At 39.1% G+C, this 21,104-nt stretch overlaps 1 protein-coding gene across 3 annotated transcripts; it reads left to right on the top strand.

Moving 5' to 3' along the window:
- Window positions 1–462: 462 nt before the first annotated feature.
- Window positions 463–21,062, top strand: srpk2 (SRSF protein kinase 2). 3 transcript variants are annotated; one of them, XM_046038332.1, is made up of 12 exons: window positions 463–550; window positions 1,154–1,241; window positions 1,337–1,443; window positions 2,703–2,868; window positions 5,279–5,304; window positions 6,478–6,784; window positions 8,504–9,439; window positions 12,011–12,111; window positions 13,447–13,554; window positions 13,678–13,747; window positions 15,770–15,862; window positions 18,655–21,062. In XM_046038332.1, exons 1-12 carry the CDS (start codon window positions 482–484, stop codon window positions 18,837–18,839), a joined length of 2,256 nt encoding a protein of 751 aa, XP_045894288.1. In that variant the 5' UTR covers window positions 463–481; the 3' UTR covers window positions 18,840–21,062. The 3 variants fall into 3 exon arrangements, with proteins under 3 accessions (XP_045894288.1, XP_045894287.1, XP_045894286.1); XM_046038331.1 differs by having other exon boundaries at window positions 5,279–5,319; window positions 8,510–9,439; XM_046038330.1 differs by having other exon boundaries at window positions 5,279–5,319.
- The last annotated feature ends 42 nt before the right edge of the window (window positions 21,063–21,104 follow it).

The following is a 21,104-nucleotide window of genomic DNA, read 5'->3' as shown; positions in this document are numbered from 1 at the left end:
AATGACCGGACAAAGACTGAGGGAAACAAGCAAGGGTATATACTTATAGAGAATATATGTTTGTCAAAGAAATGGTCTGCTGGGTCTAAATTGTTAAAAGAGGAATTAGACTGAAAGCCATTTTAGTAAAGTTATAGTTAAAGAACGGGATTTTAGAACTTTTAGTAATGTAGTTAAGAGATGGATGTGTTAATGTGTTGACTTCTACCACTAGTGTCAATTGTGTATTTTCTATGTTGTAAAATGCCACATTTCCAACGGCTGTGTGAACGATAGCTGAGCAACGGTGTAACAAAAGCACGGTGAGGGACATTTTATAATATCAGCTCAGGTGGTAATTATTATTTTCTCATCTTTGATGTGGACACATTAATCACCATTACGGGCTTTAACAATCCATTGGTGTGTGAGTCAGTATAAAATGAAATGACAGTATCTGTGTTTGTGTGTATGTCATTACAGAGTGAAGAACTTTGTGGCGATGAAGGTGGTGAAGAGTGCCCAGCATTACACAGAGACGGCCCTGGATGAGATCAAACTGCTGCGATGTGTGAGAATCTGATTAGTTTGACATTTAACTGTTAATCTTTTTCTTTTCATCTTTTGTTATTCATTTTTTGTTTGTTTCTTTTTTCATTCTGCCTTCCCTTTCTTTATTCCGTCCTTCCTTTTATCAACCCTTGCACTTACATTTTCCATCCTTCTCCCTCTTTCCCTTAATACCCCTATCCTCCTGTTTCCTTCCTTCTTTCCTACCTCTACCTTGCTTCTCCCCCACTCTGTGTCTCTGTTAACAAGAAACACTAAAGATACACACACTCATTTATCTTGCATGGTGGGTCCAGAGGACAGTCATCTTTGAATAAATTTTTCAGCATATTTATCTCCCACACCCATCTACCTTGTCCTCTTCCTTCCCTGCTTCCTCTTCCTCATTCCCGCTCTTCTCCTCTCCCTCTTCTACCTTTCTCATTCTCCTTCAGTCATCCCATTCCCTCATTCTTCCTTTTTTCATCAGTCTTTCTTTTCCCTTCCCTATTTTCCTGATATTTTTCCTTAAACATTATTTTTTTAATCCTTACTTTATCCTACCATTGTCTGTTCCTTCTTCCTGTCATGTTTGCTTCATCTCATTGGCCTCTTTTTTTTCCAGGTGCGAGAGAGCGATCCGGGTGACCCCAACAAGGACATGGTGGTTCAGCTGATAGATGACTTCAAGATATCTGGAGTCAACGGCATACGTATCCCCATCAGAAGTGTGTGTGTGTGTGTGTGTGTATGAGCGTGTGTGAGTGACACAGATATGATAATGTGAGTCCTTGACTTTCCATCCCAGATGTGTGTATGGTGTTTGAGGTGCTAGGTCACCACCTGCTGAAGTGGATTATTAAATCCAACTACCAAGGTCTGCCGCTGCCATGTGTCAAGAGCATTATCAGACAGGTAAGTACACACACACACACACACACACACACACACACACACACACACACACACACACACACACACACAAACCACATTCGAACAAATTATGCATCTGACCACTGCAATACAGCATTTATAAAATTACAGGGAGTGGAAATATTACAGGTCAAACAAGGTGAAACATTTTGACACACTTCACTCAGATTTAATCATTGCACGTAGTCAACCATGTCATGTCAAACTATTTTGTAAATATTTCCAACATGGAGTTCATAAAACTACAGTAATAACATTTTAATTTGAAGTACTTCCTGTGCATATTAACATCTAAAAATATTTGTGAAAGGTATGAAAGGAAAAGTGTTTTCTCCCCATGAAACATACAGTAACTTAGATATGTCATTTAGTATAGTGTAAATCGTCAACTTCAACTTCATTGATGTTACTGTTTCTGTCAGGGCAAGCATGTTAGAGGCTGTTCTGGACAAAGACACGCTTATCGACTACTTCTTTTCTAAAATAATAACAATATAAAACGCGGGAAGCAATATGAGAAGTCATCTGACATTACTATAATTATGTTGATCTTTTTATGTTGACCAGCTACACCTACTCCATTGGTAGTATTCTTCTTATGCTGTGAAGCAGTAATACTTAGGGACATTAGACAAAAAGTAGACTTGCGTATCATAAAACATGCATGCGTATTGTAGTCATGAGAAAATGCAACTTTTTCAGTGTCAATGTCCAAATGCTGCTTGCAAGGAATGAACTGTAAAAGAATGACTGAGAGGAAAAAAGTGGGTGAAGAAATATAATATATAAAGAGAAAGAGACAGACAGATAACAAAATTCAAACCCAATACTTAGGCCTACTAATACACTGCATACTATTGTGCATTTCATGTGAAGTTGTTGAGGCATTTCAGCCGCCTCCCGCCTCTCAAAAGCCAAGGCCGAAGATGAGTAGAAATTAAATGAGACTGTTCCGGGCTTCAATCTCAAAGCCTCTGGACAGAAACAAATGAGAGAAATGGGGGAAACAAAAACATCAACAACCTCTTCTATCTGCATTCAGAGACATTAAATGACAAGCATTAGAAGAATGGCTAACTTGGCTCTGAGAAAGAGAAGGAATGAAACGGAGAGAGGTAGAGAAGGAGAACTAAACAGGGAAAGAGGCCTTGTCTATATAAGTGTTTACACGCCTAAACAAAAAGTGTGAGCATGTTCTTCAGTAATAAAATCTGTGTCTATTTATCTAAATGTGTTTGAAGGTCCTGCAGGGTCTGGACTACCTCCATACCAAATGTAAAATCATCCACACGGATATCAAGCCAGAGAACATCCTGATGTGTGTAGATGACGCCTTTGTTAGGCGTATGGCCATGGAGGCAACTGAATGGCAGAAAGCTGGAGCCCCCCCACCGTCTGGATCAGCAGGTAGACACTCTGTGTGTTTTAAAGGAGTTCAGCATTTTGGGATGTTTGCTTGGTACCTCTTTACAAAAAGGGACACATGTTGAATAATTACCACAGAACAAATAAGAAACAAATGAGGAACTAACTGCTGGTGAACCATTAGTTAATGAGTAACTCCTAAACAAATTGATTAGTTAATGAAGAACCGAGTGAGGAACTAGTCAGGAACGACTTGATTACTGATGAATCGTTAATAAGTGCTTTCCTAATAATTCCTAATGGAGAACTACTCTATATAGTAGATAATGATGAATTACCTGAGAACAGACTGGGAGATCCTATATTAGTGAATCATTAGGTAATGATTACTTCATGAATATCTGTCTATTGAATACAGTCAGCAACTGGTTAGCTTAGCTTAGCACAAAGACAGCTCGCCTGGCTAATGATCAGACAGAAGGAAGTTGCTGTGCCTGGCCAAGAAATAGTCTAGCACATAACCCAAAGCAAAACCACAACATATCATTTTTACACTTAATATAACATGTAAATTAGTGAGCTTTACAGGTGCCGTTTGGCAGATTTAGTCAGCTTTGCAGGACTGAAGGCAAATTTACTACTAGTAGCATTGGTGCTCTCGTTTATTGTTCTGTGAATGTTAATCCTGCTGTAAAGCACTATGTGACTCCCATCTGTTTAAAGTGCTATACAAATAAAGTTACCTTCCTTCCTACTTACTTAGTAGCACTGTCTCCAAAAATGGTTGTAGAATGTAACTAAATAGTCGTAGTCTGGAGCCCAGCTTCAGACAGATGCAGGCTTGCTGTTTCCCCTTGTTTCCAGTCTAAATGCTAATCGACTGCTGGCTGTAACTTCACATTTAGTGGACAGGTATGAGAGTGGTCGATCTTCTTATCTAAATCTCAGCAAGAAAGCCAATAAAGGTAATGAACTATTTCTTAATTATTATTATTATCCCATAAGCCATATCTAACTTTGACAGCAGCATAGCTCCACAAAATCCCAGCATGCAGTAAAGTGTGTTGGTTTAGTTATTTTATTTATGCAAGATGTGTGGCTTTAGATAAAATGGGAATCTTACAATACAGGTAGTAGTATTTCCCGATATGAAATTGGCATTCATAGGAAATGCAAATTAATCATGAATCGTCAATAATATAATCATTTTTTTCTCTAAATGATCATGTTTAATATTGAGGTGCTCAGTAAAGTAGAATAATTCACAGAGAAGCCTCCTCAGTTTCTTGCCTTTTTGTATCACACGGAGACATTTCTTGCTTTTTCATCTCTTGTCACCAAGTTTCTCCACTGAAAAAAATGTAGTTTGGAAAGAACAGTCTTAACAAACTCGACATGAACCCTGTCCTCCTGCTGAACCTCCCATGAGCTGTCAATTGCATCAGCCGATGGATATACTGCTTACATTTCTACACAATTAAAGTCAGGCACAAAACCATGAACTGTCAAAACAGGAGGGCTTGGTGGTGACTGAAGAGACAAGAAACAAATTGTTTTATTAGCAAATGCAGACGTTCTATATAGCAACGTGTCTTTTATTTCTACCTTTTGCTTACTTCTGTTTCTGCTAGACTGAAACTACACAGGACATAAATAGCATTATTCTTTGGATTGTTTGTGTTTAGTACATTTATTTAGCAATATTTGTTGGTGTACAAAAAATGCTGTTTGATATATTGCTAACCTACTACACTACGTTTATTTATTTAGCTGACGCTTTTATCCAAAGCGACTTACAATTGCTAAGTATGTCAGAGGTCGCACACGTCTCTGGAGCAACTAGGGTTAAGTGTCTTGCTCAAGGATGCCATAGCGCACCACTAAGCTAAGCTGGAAACCCTCAGTAGGTGACACAAAAATCAGTCAATCCTACAATGAATGTTTTGTGCACAACTTTGTCTGTTGAGTGCGCACATTAAGAGATTACTTATGGAAAATACAAAAAATTTATCATATTTAATTTGCAAGTATGTTTGGAAATGGGCAGGACTTAACCTAAGAATATTTATATGTATATAGTAAGTATCACTCTACTTTAACTCGAGAGATTCATTATGCAAATTGTGATTGTGTGATTCAGGAGAGAGAATACTGTCCTATATAGGAGCTACATTCTCAGGCATTAGAAGAATAAACCTTTAATATTATGGATCTGGGACAAGTGAATAAGACTGGGGGAGTGTGAGAGATATTTTTCTTCATTTGTTCGCAAATCTCTCACTTCACCTACAGATTCTTTATGTATCAAGTCTATAAAAGGAACATGTACAAAACCTAATGAACTCTTTTCCAGACAAGTAGAATATTGAAAGCAGTGAGAACTCGGCCGTGTGGCGAATGATGTTGATGATACTTTGAAGGCTCTGATTCGTGTTGTTTTTCTTTCTGTCAGTTAGCACAGCCCCCCAGCTCAAACCGGTGAGTACAACAGATGTGAGTATGAAATAAGAGGAATGCACACACACACAAACATAAACACACATAAAGTCAAAAACAAGGTGCATACAATATTCACACAGTTTGGTGACACCTTTAGGATAGCTAGAGATACAGTGAGGGTACTGAGTGCACCACAGTATTTGTAGGTAACTCTCAAAATGTCTTATTAGCAGTTTTTTAAACTGCTTTCAAAACCCTTACCACTCTACATTAGCAAAGATGTTTGTTTAATGAATCTTCAATGAATAGGGTTGCTGGAATATTCAGATTTACTAGTTGCAGTAAAATTAGAATTATGTTTCTTTGCTTGTCCTCATCAGATAAATCTGATGAAAATAAGCGATTTCGTTACATACTGTTGCTGTCCTGTGAAAACCATGTATTTCCCAACTTTTCATAAACTAAAACAAATAGCCCTGTTTTCAGTTTTGTGACAAAGGATTTTTTGTATAATGCAATGCGGCTTTATATGGTTTATTTTAGCTTATAGCCCCTAATAACCTCATTTCAAATCTGAAGTATTTCTTTAAAACATTGAATATTTCTGACAAAATAAGCAACAATCATCATTAAGCTCAGAAAAAAGACTTCCTCAGGGATTGACTGACAGCCTGGCAACATGAGCAAACAACTCACCACCTCTCAGCAGACTTGGATTCAAATGTTGATGAATGCTGATTGGTGCACAGAAGAATGTGGCCGCACCTTTTTCCAATTGAGTCCCGCGCACTTCAGACCAGCGAGAAGAGTACAAACAAAAACAGAAATCTCTTTTAAAATAACCATGTACAGTATGTCCCTATCACTTAGGGTATGAAGCTGATTGAGAAAAAATGTTGTCAGGGCCTTTAAGAAGTAGGAAAATTTTAAACCCATGAATGAACACCTCGGTTTAGCTAAAACATTCAAAATCACGATATTTTGACATACATGGTTTTCATTGGAAAGCGATGATATTCTCTATTTAAAATGAACATATATTTATTATTAATGTACAGTGGAAGTATATATCACAACTCACCTGCTTACACACACACATATATTCAAATACGTTTCAGAATGATTAATTCCTTGAATATCTCCTTTTCATACGTGTTTTGCCTCCCCACCTCTGACTCTTCCTCTCCTGTCCTGTTTTTTTTTTTTCTCCAGGTGGGGAAGATCTCTAAGAACAAGAAGAAGAAGCTGAAGAAGAAACAGAAGCGGCAGGCAGAGCTGCTGGAGAGGCGGATGCTGGAGATCGAAGCCCTGGAGAGAGAGGCTGAGAGGAGGGAGGAAAGAGCCAAAGAAGGGGGAGAGAAAGGGTCGCATGAACACAACCCGCCTTCACCACTGCCACAGCAGCTGGGCCCCAGCATGGCGCTGGGAGAGAGTGACGAGGATGATGATGAGGAGGAGGATGGGGAAGATGAGGAGGAAGAGGGAGGAGAGAGGCCCATCAGATTGACTAATCATACATGTGAGTTCTGCAGAGGGTTAAACAGATATATTACTTTATTAAAATGATAAATTGATAATTATTAAATATGTATTTTAGGGCAGTGCTAGTGGTCTACTGGTTAAAGGTGCCCTTTCTTGTAAACAAACAAATGTTATGTTTACATTCTGTGTTAAACATTGGCGTTGCAGTGTATAATGAAATGCATTCAATGCATTTTATATTATAAATTCAGTATTCTTCTTGCTGGTGCAATGCTGCATGTCTTGGCGCATAACCACCTCCTGTAGATTAATGAAATACTGTAAAACCACTGGCACATATGTACATAAATGATCAATACTACTCTAGTACTGAGTGTTTTTAGAAATCCCTTAACCTCACTTAACTCCAACCAGATGATCACCTTAATTAATTTTTAAGCTCCACTGTTTTTTTTTCATTTTTCAGTAATGTTTCATATATATCACAGAGCATTACTAAATAATGAGATAGACAAAAGGCATTTCTATGTCTGTATCATAATGACAAACAGAAGATGTCTTGTTCTTTTTTACAGTAACTGTCTTATTAATATTATATACATTCATACATTTATACGTTTCCAATACCTGGCTTGTCACTTCAGGATCTTTACTATAATTTAAAGATAAGTTATGCTATTTGTTTGGCTGCGCAACATGTATGTGATGACCGACTGACCTTTTCTACAGTAGGGTAGAAGATTTTAATGCTTTTTATCACTGTAAGTTAGTTTTTGTTCTAAATAACTAATAAATTAAATAAATAAATAAATTAACTAAATAATTCCTGCCTCAGAATGTTTTCCATTCTGTCAAGGATACAGTTGTGATACTGACATTTCAGTTAGTCAATATATGATCTCTAGTCTAGTTGGGAGGAAGTCACTTTAAGAGGTCTATGGCTTGTTGATTACTGCTTTACTGCAGTGAATTTGCCACATTGCCTCCTCACAGCCTGGTTTCAGATCTCTGAATCATCGCCTGCATCTCTGATTTGTTTTTGCAGAACTGAACTTAATTGGCATTTTGTCTCATTTTAACTGAGACAAATCAGTCAGTCTGATTATCAGATAAAAATTAAATATTCTCTGTTGGAAGGTTCAGTATGAAAAATAATTTTATTGGTGTCAGCTTCAAAAAACTCATATTGAATGTTGAATCCTATCACCAGTATATTTTTAGTTAATTTAACATACGTGACACTGAGGCATTCATTATTAATTTAAACAGTATGACATGCAATCCTTTCTTTCTTGAAATGAAATGCACTTTGAAGGAAAAGTGAGAAACATATTAGCTTGTATTTTTTTTACTATATTCAAGTCTTCTACAACAAGAAAGGTGATATTTTTAAAGCAAAGGAGTGGCTTTGATCTGCAGCATGAGTGAGTGTGTACGTGTGTGTACGCAGGTTTTTGCAGTTTGTCTGTGAATGAATAGGAGGTGGATTGGCTCCAACCACTCTGCCCACGCTAGTCCCACTGTGTATGGGAGGCTAGGTTGATTCACAAAAAAACCCCGAAACACAGTCTTTCACCGTCTCCCTCCTCCACCTTCTATCTCTTTCATGCTGGTATTCTGTCTTTTGCCTCCTTCTCTTCAGTCTTTATTCTCTTTTCATGCTGTTTTTCTCACTGCCTACACTGTCTTTGATTGTGCTTATATCTCCTTCCCACCCACTTCCTCTCTTACCTGGCCTCTCCTCTTGCCACGCTAGGTGCAGCGCCTCCCCAGGAACAGAGCAAGGCACCCCACACCACTGACGACGACCCCGGTGAGGAGGTGGAAGAGGAGGAGCCTACGCCTATCACTGAAAAAGATGCCCCTGTTCCCCCCACCACAGAAGAAGGTAATGGGAATCCAACACCGGCAGGGGTAGAGGACGAGGAGGGGGCGGAAGAAGACGGATTAAAAGGGGCAGAGGATGAAAATGAGGAAGAGGAGGCGGAGGAGAAGGTAGAGGAGGAAGAAGAAGAAGAGGAAGAGGAGGAGGAAGAGGAGGAGGAGGAGGAAGAGGAGGAGGAGGAGGAGGAGGAGGAGGAGGAGGAGAAAGAGACTGAAAGAGAGGAGAATGAGACAGAGGAGCCAAAGAGTGAGATCAAAACTGAGGAGGAGGCAGTGGTAGAGGAAGAGGAGTCAAAGGAGCAGGAGGGGGAGGATGAGGAGGATGAGGATGAGGAGGATGAGGAAGATGAGGATGAAGACACGACCGCGGACCTAGTCACGGAGAACACCCCCCCTATCAAACCTCACAACAACAAAAGCAATTCGGCCAAAACCAACGGTCATGTTGTGTTGGGATCTGAGGGACTGAAACCAAATCCCGGGACTCCTCCGCCCCCCTCACCCACTCCTGAGCCTCTCCTCTGCCCCCTGGTGGAGTCCGAGCTCAGCTACACCGACAGGGACCACTCTCTCAGCTCTGGCTATGAGATGTATAACGGCGAGCTCGGTGAGCCGGGGCTGACCAACGGCTCCAATGACCGCCATCGGGGCACGATGCCCCTCTTCCCAGAGTTGCCCCTGGATCCTGTGCCGGGAAACCCCATTTCTGTTGGAACGGCAGACATTGGAGCAGGCCCGTCGCCCAACAGCCCCACCGCTGACCGCAGTCGCACTGTTTCGTCCTCAAGCACGGGAGACACACCCAAAGGTAAGACGTGGTTACTGTATATCCATTAATTTACACTCAGTGATTATATTCCCACATAATTACTGATTTACAAACTTAAGAAATTCATTACGGAGCCCCAAAGTGTTTGGATAATTATAATAAAAGGACAGGAGGAAGGACTGACACTGACTGATGTCTGTGGTCTTCATTCTTTATAAACTTCACTCAGTATTTTAATGTCAGGAACGTGATTTATTTTATTGACATTTTAGATTTGTTTTCAGTGCGATATTACTGACTTTATATCAAGGATCAAAGTAATTTACTTATCATTATACAACACAAGATTGTGCTATGAAATTAAAGTTTGTAGTCCCTTCCTGCTACACACATAGAACATATCAGATAACTCAATTTATATTACAATAGGGTAACATAAAACAAATAAAATAAAACAAAACAGATCCAGTTATTCAAATCCATATACATGTATACACTCAGGAAATAATTCTGCACTAACAGTTATATTTCTTATATAGTGACTTCTGTTGTAAACATTTACACAACATTTAGTTATATTTAAAATATTCAATTCTAACCCCGTTCTGAATTGATTCTGTTTTTATACATAATATTTTTTAGTACTGATAAAGAACTGAACTGATAAGGAGTATCGATAAGATGCATGCATGAATGTTTAAGTGACATTTCTGTGAAACTGCTGCCACATACTGTATCTCACAGAGGGCTTCAAGGCAGAGGAACACAGGTGTTAGTGATTACAATAAAACACAGAAATGTGGTGATAGACACACAGACCCACACACACAAACAACAGCTCATTGCAATGCTTATAGGGCTTAGACCTCAGCTGTTACCGTTATTCCAACTAAGACACCTCAACTTCCTTCTCTTTTAAATCCTCACTCTAAAACTCTAATTTTAACACATTTCATTGCATACACTATATTTAGCATCCTTTAATCCTTATGATTGTGATTCCAACTCTTCATATTTCTTCAGCTGCTCCTTCATAAACTTAAGCCAGCAATGCGGTTTAGCTCCTCGCCATCCATCAAACAATGCTGTCCAAGCTACAGTATACATGAAGCAATACAGTCCAGCTTCCAGTTTTTAAGCAATACAGCTTAGCATCAGCCATTAGCAGCCCTTGCTGCCTCTGCCTCACTCGCTCACTCTTACCTTAACTGTGACTTCTCTACATCTCTTCATTGTCTGTGCAGTTTCGATCAGATTTCCTCTTGGGACTTCCCTCCTTACCCCTGTCTCTCCTTGTTGTGTCCCTTGAAAGCAGGCAAATTATTCATGTCCTGTCCTCCTTCCTCCCCCTAGAGTTATTATGTCCAGATTCACACAAATATCACACATTTTTTTTTGCTTGTTGTTGGACAATTAGGATTGACAATTCTCAGTAGTCATGGGATAAGAAGTAAATTATCTCATGAATATATTGTGTTAAATATATAAAAACCAATAAGTTGTGCAATAATGTATTCATAATTACTCTAATAAGAGTTTTGTTGGAGTACGTTTTTATTTCATTACAGATATTTTATCTCAAATTGCCCCTCATCGAAAGTCAGTTTTTATTTCTTAATGGCATTTTTCCTGTTACACTTTTATGTAATGTCACATTTTATTTTATATATGTCACTTAAAAGCACTTGAAACATTTATTTTATAGGAAAGTATCTATGATTAAGTAAAAATTCATTAAACAAACATTTAAAGCTAATGGATTTTCCTCATTTTAAAAATGGAAATATAAATTATTTATACATTTTACACAATTCAGTATTTAGTTTATTATTTGTTTCATAATGTCTTTATTTATTTACACTATGGGGCTTCATAATCCATGCTATAAAATGTACAAAATATATGCAAAAATATGTTTTAGAATATGGAATGGATATGCAATAAGTCCACTATGTAGAGGGGATACTGCCTGCCAATTCTTTTGATCTGTATTAATCAGCTTTCTTTCATGTTATATCAACAAATTATTTAATGCTGCTATATTTATGCTTCCTTCTTGCCAAGGTCTATTAAAAAGGACATTTTAATGTACATTTAAATGATAATTTTACTTGGATAGATAAAGAAAAGGAAAAAGGCATAATAATAATTAGAGTTAATTTAGATCTTAGGTGAGGCAACGGCTCAGCAGAAAATGAATAAAAATCCCTGTATTTTGATTTTCTATTTCATACACCATAGCTGCCTGGTAAAATAATCCAGTTGCTCATTATTACGTTTTAGTGTCCAGATAGCTCCTCTGGGTATTATTAATGACTCAGCACCACCATTACTCATCCACCCACAGACTCTTAACTTTCAAGCTCTAAGGTCACATCTCCAAAACTTAAAAAGGATTTTAAACAAAAATTGTCTTAGCAAGTGCAAACACCACATAAAGTCTTAATCTCTAAAAGGTCATCAGGACTAAGCTTCTCTTCTTTGGATTTCTTGTTTAAAAAAGCTGACTAGTCCCTGGTTTATTATAAATGTCTATTAATACATTAGAGTGTGTAAACTCTTCTTATCTCTACTCACTGTCTGTGTTAACCCTATTCTTCCCCGTCCCAGTCAGGGCCAGAGCTGCAGATCTCCTGATCAACCCACTGGACCCACGCAATGCTGAGTCTATTCGAGTCAAAATCGCTGATCTTGGAAATGCCTGCTGGGTGGTAAGAAAAGTTTCTGGGATTTGATATAACTTTATTTGAAACAGAATTGAAGGTTGAAGCCTTTTTACTCTATGTTTAAAAACCTGATGAGAGCTGCAACCAGATGGTCACAGGGCAACCTCGGAACCCATCGGCTATCGTCTGATGACAATTTAGCCTCTGGGAGCAAAGGCTAATGTTTCAAGGCTTCCAGTGTAGCCAGCGGATATCCGGATAACGTATATCTGGACCAAGGCTTTCTCTTGTGGTGTCAGTCTGATTTATTTTCAGATTTCTGTTAATATAGATTTGTCACAGGGAAGCAGCAGCACAAGGGTAAAGTTGTCTTTTATTGAAAACTCTACCAAGGAGTAGGAAGAATTTGGTTCTAGTAGTTTGTAAAGGTCTTGTTTGCATAAATCTATTAATATGGATTGAGGCATTGTCTGTGTCAGAGGATCTGGCTGGAGTTTGCTGGAGTTTTTTGAAGGTAGTTACAAATCCAAGCAGTGGCCGTACACTGTAATCCTAAGTCTATAATTTTATTATTCACATTCTGACCAATTATATATATCAATTAACAAAATGCAAAGAGAGTGAACAGATGAAAAATCTAAATCATGTCAATATTTGGTGTGACCATCCTTTGCCTTCAAAACAGCATCAATTCTTCTAGGTACAAAAACTCAGGGATTTTGTAGGCATATCATCAGATGTATGATTAAACAATTATACCAAACAGGTGCTAATGATCACCAATTCAATATGTAGGTTGAAAAACAATTATTAACCGAAACAGAAACAGTGAGGTTTCTAAAGATAGATTAAATATAATCTACTAACATGTCTATTTTTGAAAGCATTCTTATTTGACAACATTTTTCCACACCTAAAACGTTTGCAGAGTACTGGATAATAATAAAATTAAAGGGATCTTTCTCCAGCACCTATCCCACTGAGATTTTGTGCACATAACTACTCTACTAATGTATTCTGAGTTATTAACTAAAACATAAACATGGTAATAACAGTACTATTAGAGATTGAGATTTGGTCACTGTGGCTCTCACACTGTTTCTGAGGTCCATATATATTTTAAAGGAGAGTAGGGAAGAAGATGGAAGATTTATCTTTCCCAGCCTGTGCTTCAACTTTTTTGCACAATGTTACATATTCAAAGATAAAAGGTAAATGGAGTTTAATTAGGCAAAATCATTGTTCAGTGTTGTTCTGTTTCTTGTTTAATTAAAAAGAAATAATAAAAGGGATTTTGGTTTACTGATGATCGATAGTACTGTATATTTGTATAGCAAAAAATAAGTAATCAATTCTCTTCCCTCCTCTCCCTCTGTACAGCACAAGCACTTTACAGAGGACATCCAGACAAGACAGTACCGTTCCATTGAAGTCCTGATAGGAGCTGGTTACAGCACTCCTGCAGACATCTGGAGTACTGCCTGCATGGTGAGGAGAACACATTCTTATATACAGTCCATTACATACAGTGTATATACTTCCTTTTTAAATTATATACACATAAACACTCAGTAAAGACTCAAGAACAGTACTCCATTTGGTCTGTTACAGGCTTTTGAGCTGGCTACTGGAGATTACTTGTTTGAGCCCCACTCTGGAGAGGACTACTCCCGTGATGAGGGTGAGTATTTAAATCTACATTGTCATTTGAGAGTATGGAGATACTGTATCTTGACACTGCAAGCTTGATCTACAGTATATTCTAGATGTTGACTTGAAGAGAGAAACAGAACTAGTAGTGAGGGATGTTATGACAGAAATATAAATGCAAAGTATCTTAAATGTTTTAGGAACTCTTCTAATTACAAATTGTAACCGATTTATTGTATTTACATATGTAAAATTGTGGTTGTGTACTATTTAACCTCAATGTGCTTTACAGATTTCTCCATTGTTCAGATGCATTGCTGCTAACTGTGCGCTAACCGCTAACACTGCAAATGCGGTGGTGCAGTCACAACTTCAAATGCATTCACTTCACTTTTTGTTATTATGTTTTCTTTAGTTGTTAAATGACAGAAAGCATGTGAAAATTGCAGACACTTGAGTACAGATTGCTCCAGAGAACCTAACTTTATTTTCAAAAGTGGGTCTGTTGTTTCTAACAATTCATCTGAACAATGGAAATATACAAAATATGTACTAGATAAATACTAACTGTAGTGTAAATTGATTTTAAAGATGGCCTGAAATGAGCTTAGTTTAAACTATAGCCATCCCTCTCCCCAAATCCCCCTTTCCACTGTCAACTGTAAATCCTGTCCTTTAATTCTGCTGCTATGCCTCCACTCATCTTCATCCTACTGTATACCTAAACCTGAAATATTATAAATACACAGAAAGCTCACACAACTCCTATCATAGTGCTCAACATCTAGACTGAGCACATAACAGATTTCCAAGATACTATAAAATGGTAACACTTGGTAACTTAAGTAAAAGAGCAACATTACCTTGTTACTGTATCCTGTACTTGTGTATTTATATTTGGATAGCATTACTCTATCAAAGAATACACTCACAATATTTGCATGTAGACTCCAGTTATTAACCCTACTCATTCGTATTACTGTATGCCTTGTAAAATACAACACATTTTCAAACTGTGCACCCTCATCCTCACCTCAATCCTTGATTTCTTCATCTTCTCGGATCTTTGATCTTGCCAGCTCATTGTGGTTTTTTTCTTAGTGCATGTGACACCCTGTCAACCTCATTTTGCATGTTTTGCACAGGCCAGTTTTAGCATGACACCCTGATTTACAGAGAGGCTACCTTTTTATATCGCCACTGAGGTCAAATTGAAAATCTAGCTTCAGGTTCCAGTTATGAATGCAACGCAGTTCTGAACCTGAATGCACTTTTAGTCACTTGTATTCAATGGCTGATCATTTCATTCCATCACCTCTGCGGTGGAGGCACAGCTCACTAACACAGGTTTTTCTCCTTTACTATCTGTGACTGTCTCTTTTTTCCTGCCTTTCCCCTCTCTTTTTATTCCTCCCTTACCCTTCTGTGATCTTTTCTACGTGTCACTTTCATCTCTTCTCTTTCAATTAATTTTTCCCTTCCTTGTCTTTACCCATTCTATCTTTTGCATCTCATTTTCTTTTTCTTTTCTTTTTTTGGCATCCTTCTCGCTTTTTCCTTCCCCCTCTTCTCCCTCCCTCCCACCTCCCTCTCTCCTCCATAGACCACATAGCCCACATCATAGAGCTGCTGGGCTGTATTCCGAGGCACTTTGCGCTCTCTGGAAAATATTCCCGGGAGTTCTTCAACCGAAGAGGTAGCGCTGGCCAGAGAGCTGGTGGGACTGGGACACAATGATGTCTGAAATAGACAAAAATGGACACTAGCAGACAGTTGGAACACCGTATAAACTTAAAGCTTATGTTGTTGGGTTTAATTTGCGGTGTAATTGGATGTATTAATTGAAACTCTGACTGAAAACAATGAGAACAATCTTAAAATCCTCACCACTTGAAGGGTTGTTGTTTTAGTAGCAGTTCATCTGAGCGTGTCCATCCAGTACCTCAAGGCAGCAGTGTGTCAGTCCCATACAGCCAGTCGTGTTGATGTGTGTGTGCATGCTGTAATGCTGAACCGTGCCTGTTCCCTCTGTGATGTATGTGGTGGTGGGCAGACCACATCGCTCTGATCATGGAGCTCCTTGGGAAGGTCCCACGCAAAGTGGTCGCTGCCGGGAAGTACAGCCGAGAGTTTTTCTCCAAGAAAGGTAAACGACACCGTGGTTAGCGGTTGGTTAGGTGGAGGGTAGGCCTGTGGTATATGAGGGACTGCGTAGAGGTCTTGAGATTGAGATCAAGTTTTTTGTGTAGTAAAGTTTGTAGTACTGCCTCAGTATTCTGAATTAAGCCCATTCAGATAGTTTCAGGTAAGTTGTCAATCACAGCAAAAATGAACAATACATTGTACGGCGGGGCGATAATTCATTATTATAGTTTATAGATTTTTTTTGGGTTTGTATCATGATGCTATGATCACATTGTATTTGAGTTTCAGGCCAAGGTTTATCCTGTAAGACATTTTTTTTCTTGAATTTAAGGAAGTGCTGCAATAACAAGAGTTTTTGTCAATAAAAACACACTAAAATAAAAGCACACGCAGCCAAGGGTGAAGTCTTTACTTTTTTACTTAACAAAATTAGTTATTGAAGGTTTTGTTTTAGACATTTAGAATTTTTTTCTGATGTAAAATATAGCAGTGGTATAGTGTTCATTGCTTTCCTTTGCCTTAATATAATTTGCCTAGGATTTCCATGCTGTGGGATTGGAACACTATTCTTAATATTGTAATATTGATTTAATCTTTATCGCCCATCCCTACTAAATTACATTAAAATACTTTGTTGTGATTGTTTTAATCTGGTACTGGTTTGTAGCCAAAAGGTCAATTAAATTCACAAAAATAAGAGGCAAAAGATGAAAGTAATTTTTCTGAAGCATCAGAAAATGTATTATCTTAATATAGACTTACTGACATAATAGCCAAAACCACCAATTAAACCTAGAAGTAATTAATCCCTAGAGTAAAGTCATAATCACAGCCTACACACAGAAGAGCAAAGCTTTACTTAAGTTCATCTAAGGCCTTAAGTGTGTCATAGACCTCACTGATCCTGCTCATCTTTGAGCCTGGTAAGTGTATGGACCTGTGTTTGGTACAGCTGATAACCCTTGCACTCTTTTACTTATTCTCTTTTTTCTTTCTCTCGATCTCCTTCCCTTTCTGCTCATATATTCTTCATAATGTGTCATGAGACCTGAATAGTCCGCCTTTGATGTTGTCTCTATCTGAGGTCTGAGCCTGCACTTGATGTCTCAATGTTCTCCCTTTTATCTCTTGGCGCTCTGTTAATCAGGTCCGACTTTCTCGCTCTGTCTCTCCGGGCTTCTCCAGACTGCCATGCTTCGGCCGTGCAGTGCAATCGAGTGGCCTTGTTACTTTGTTTCCTTCATGCACACTGATCTGTATTGAACGTGGGAAAGTAAATACATTGATTGGGACAAAAACATAAACAAACTCAAGGATGCAGACCTAAAGATTATAAAAAGCTATAAAGGTTTACGTTGCGGTCTTTCATTCTCCCTATCTTGTGCTGTCAAATCAGTGTATAGGAAGGAGAGGTTACCATGGCAGCCATGGTTTGAGCCGGACCTTTGGTCATTAATAATTCTCTCAAACTTCTCTGTCTGTCTTGTGCTCCCAGCCAATCATTTTCCTCCTCTCTTTAATAATGAACACCTTCCTCTCCTTGTCCGTTTCCATCTCATAGCCACTTCTCTTTCTATCCACCTCTTGCCAAATGACTGCCACAAGACTCTACAGGTTTTCACTCCATCCACAGCACCTCACTGATTAACACACGTTCAAACTGAGAGGGTGAACTAATCAGTGAAATCAGCTGCTGTAGTGTTTGGCTGGAGCCTGCAGAATCATGGGCTGATATGGCATCTGTTTAAAGGGTCAGTTCACTCAAATAACCCCCCCAAACTCTAACTACTCTAGCTGTGTAGATAGTCTTGGAGGGATATTGAGATATTTTAATGAATTGTTTGTTTGTATGCACAAAGCACTGAAAATGACATTTGATCATTCGATAGCAACTTTCAAAAAAAAAAAACAATGTCCCAGTTACTCTAGATTAGGGGTTGCCGTATCGATACCTCGTATAAGTATAGACACTACTGAAGAAGTCATGTATTTAGTATCAATACTAGCTTACTAGCTTCAAATTAAAAGAACGCTGGAAGCAGCATAGATTCAGTTTTGTTCAACTTTACTGTACTGGGTGGAGGCAGACATCTCATGGATAGCTAATGGATAGCGAATAGTAAAACTAAAACTATCTGCATGCCTAGATATCACTAGAGTTAAATGTTGAGGCTGGTTTTATTCTAGATTTTTCTTTTTCCAACAAATACCCTGAAAAACAAAACAAAACCAACAATTTGTTAGTCTGTCTGTCAGTACTTTCTGACTTTCCGACCCTGTCTGTGGCACTCAGCCCTAAACCCATTTGTTCCTACTGATGAATTTTTTAAAAACAGCTAGGCACTGTTTTTAGCAAAATGTTACTCAAACAGGGGTAAATAGTTAATTTGTTGGGGACCATTTTCAGCCCACTAGACTATTGTAGGTTTCTAGCAGTGTATGTGGAATTTGGTCATAATGAACCACAGCGGCCATGTTCATTATGATGACTGTCAGCCAGCATCACGGTGAGCCTCATTAATTGTTTTTTAGTAGTTTTTGGACAATAATGAATATCTATGGCACAAAGCAATAAGCTATATCAGGCTTTGGCTAAACGGACAATACTTGTCAGTAGGATCCATTCATTGGTTCTGTTTTTTTCTTGGGATTTGTTGAAAATATTCTTTAAGTAAAAAAAATATATTTTTTAATGTAATTTGGGTGAACCAACCCTTTAAACTGTGCTTCTCTACTTTCTCCCCACTTCCCCATTCGCTGTCATTGACTCTTCTCCTTATCACCCCCTTGCAGGTGAGCTGCGGCACATCACCAAGCTGAAGCCGTGGTCCCTGTTTGACGTGCTGGTGGAGAAGTATGGCTGGGCGCATGAAGACGCCGGCCACTTCACCCACTTCCTTCTGCCCATGCTAGAGATGGTGCCTGAGAAGAGGGCCTCGGCTGGCGAATGCCTCAACCACCCCTGGATCAACTCGTAGCCACAATCTCTGATCAGATGCCTTCCTCCCCTCGTCTCCCCAACAGTTAGCCCAAACATCACCCCCTGGTGGCAGCCTGTATAACAACAGCATGGAGAGAAGCTGGAGACAGAGTTGGAGTAGATGAGAAAGACTTCTTTCATGCCCTATCCTACACATCCATAAAATGCTTATCTGAATAGGCTTAAGTCCCACACAAGCCCAAATTATTTTTCCCAAAAGGAATGTAAAGACAAGCGTATGGAGATAACATGGCATAATAACTGTGTCTTTCAGAACATCTACCAAAAAGAATCAGATCATTTGTAGATGGATGCTGCTCATACCGTAAAAGGGAGAAGTCAGGCTCCGACTGAAAGAGATTCTTCTTCTCTTTTGCTGGGAAGATGTCAGCCAGTCCCTTCCATCTAATCTCCTCCTAATTCTCAGTTTTAACTAGTTTGGATCCAGTCATGGGCCACTGACAGCTGCTGATCTCTTCGGTGACATGAAAGAACAGTGAATGAGAAGCCCCAGCGCAGTGCTGACAACCCAGAGCTCCGTCTGCCATGACCTTTACATAGCCTGAGGCCTCAAAGACAGACAAGTGTGGGTGTTTTTCTGAGTAAGAAGGAGCGGATGTGTCTGTGCTCTAGATCTCCCTGCATAGACCCCTGTTCCTCTCTTCCTAGCCCAGTTGCCCCTCCTTCTCTCCCTCCCCGTGCTACGGAAGAAGCACCCACACCAGACTAAACGTTTACACCCTGATTTCTTCCACAAATCCCCCTTCCCCCACATGAGCTGCATGCTCCTACCTTGGGGGCCACCACAGAAAACTGGAGGGCAGCCAGTCCTCCAGGGGGCACCACACTGACAGTTGCCACTCTGACAGACAGACAGAAAAAGTGCGGGATGAGCAAAAAAAACAAAAATACAATCAATTTAACACACAGGAGGAATGCTTGGTCTATTTTTGAAATGCATGGAGAGACTGATAGATCAGCATGAACGGATATGACAAATGGACGATGTATACGTAATTTTATTGGTGCATTTCGCTGGTTTCTTTCCTGTCACATCACCTCTTTTGGACATTATGTTACAAAGAATTATGTTAGGATATTTTGGTGCCCCCTCTGAAGAAGGTAACGATGTTATAACCCCTTCTTCTCCAGCTTTTGACATTCCTAAATCTTGGTCCTCTGCCATCAGTCCTGACTTTTATTCCCAACAATTCTGTTGAGTCCTACTGTGGCACGTTTACCTGATCTGATTGGTACTATCCCACCTCACCCCCCTGTTTTCTCTGTAGAGGAACCCTTGAGGAACCTGAGCTTCTCCAGAAAGGGGATGGTGATGGGATGGAGGTTGCACTTGTCTTTGTAGATGTCCTTCAGGGATTTGAAACCTTTGTACATAGAACTGAGATCTTGCAACGCAGATAAGCGACCGTGGACAGAGTTTAAACACACAAGCATCATTCCAAAAAACAGAGGCTGTTGGCAAAACCTGACTTCCTCTGATACAGTGGTGGTTGGTGGGTGGGGAGGGAGGGCCGCCATAGCTCTGGCCCTGGAGGAATGTTCAGACTGAACTGTGCCACCTGGTGGCTGAATGAGAGTACTGCATTGCCACACATTGCTGCTGCTCTCAGTGCCAATGCTCCAAGACGTTCCACTTTATCTCTCCACTTAATCTCTATTTCTCTGTCACACACACACACACACACACGCAGACACACACACAGTACCTTGCATCATCACAATTAGTCCAGTTGCCTATTTTTCGCAATAAATGAAAAAAGATGAGTATAAGTAAATGGTGAAATATTTTTAAAAACTATTTAATTCATTAAAAAAAGAGGAAAAAAGAAAACAACTTTTCTCTGGTTGTTGTGACTGTGACAGAATCTCGTCTTATACTGAGGTGATTGTGTTTGTCTATTAGAGATGTTTTTATTTCTTTTGTCATTATTATTAATTATTGAAAGATTTTTTTACACAGTTGTCACCTCTCCCCCTCCCACCTTACTTGAACAGCGCTGCTCTTTCTGAGCTCTTGATGGTGATGAAAAAAAATCAACAGTTTTGCAATAAAGGGTATGTGATGAGTTTTTTTTGCACCAAAACCTCCTGATCTCACTCTTTCAGCCATGCTGACTGTTCTTCCTGATGACATTGACAGAAACACGTCTCTTGTCTGTGTTTTTCATTGACAGATTTAATAAAATTGTAAATTAATGGATCCCGTGCCCCTGATGTAGTGAATTGTCTGCTTCGAAGCTGT

Source organism: Micropterus dolomieu, linkage group LG22 (genome assembly GCF_021292245.1).
Source record: "Micropterus dolomieu isolate WLL.071019.BEF.003 ecotype Adirondacks linkage group LG22, ASM2129224v1, whole genome shotgun sequence".
NCBI lineage: Eukaryota > Metazoa > Chordata > Actinopteri > Centrarchiformes > Centrarchidae > Micropterus > Micropterus dolomieu.
Note: the sequence above shows the minus strand (reverse complement) of the source record. Positions and strands in the feature narration are given on the sequence as shown.

Excerpts from the sequence above, each read along its gene's own strand:
- srpk2 (XM_046038330.1), top strand. The coding sequence starts at position 482 with ATGAAGGTGGTGAAGAGTGCCCAGCATTACACAGAGACGGCCCTGGAT. Across the intron at positions 551-1,153 it reads AGATCAAACTGCTGCGATGT|GTGCGAGAGAGCGATCCGGG; the intron begins GTGAGAATCTGA and ends TTTTTTTTCCAG. Across the intron at positions 12,112-13,446 it reads TTGGAAATGCCTGCTGGGTG|CACAAGCACTTTACAGAGGA; the intron begins GTAAGAAAAGTT and ends CCCTCTGTACAG.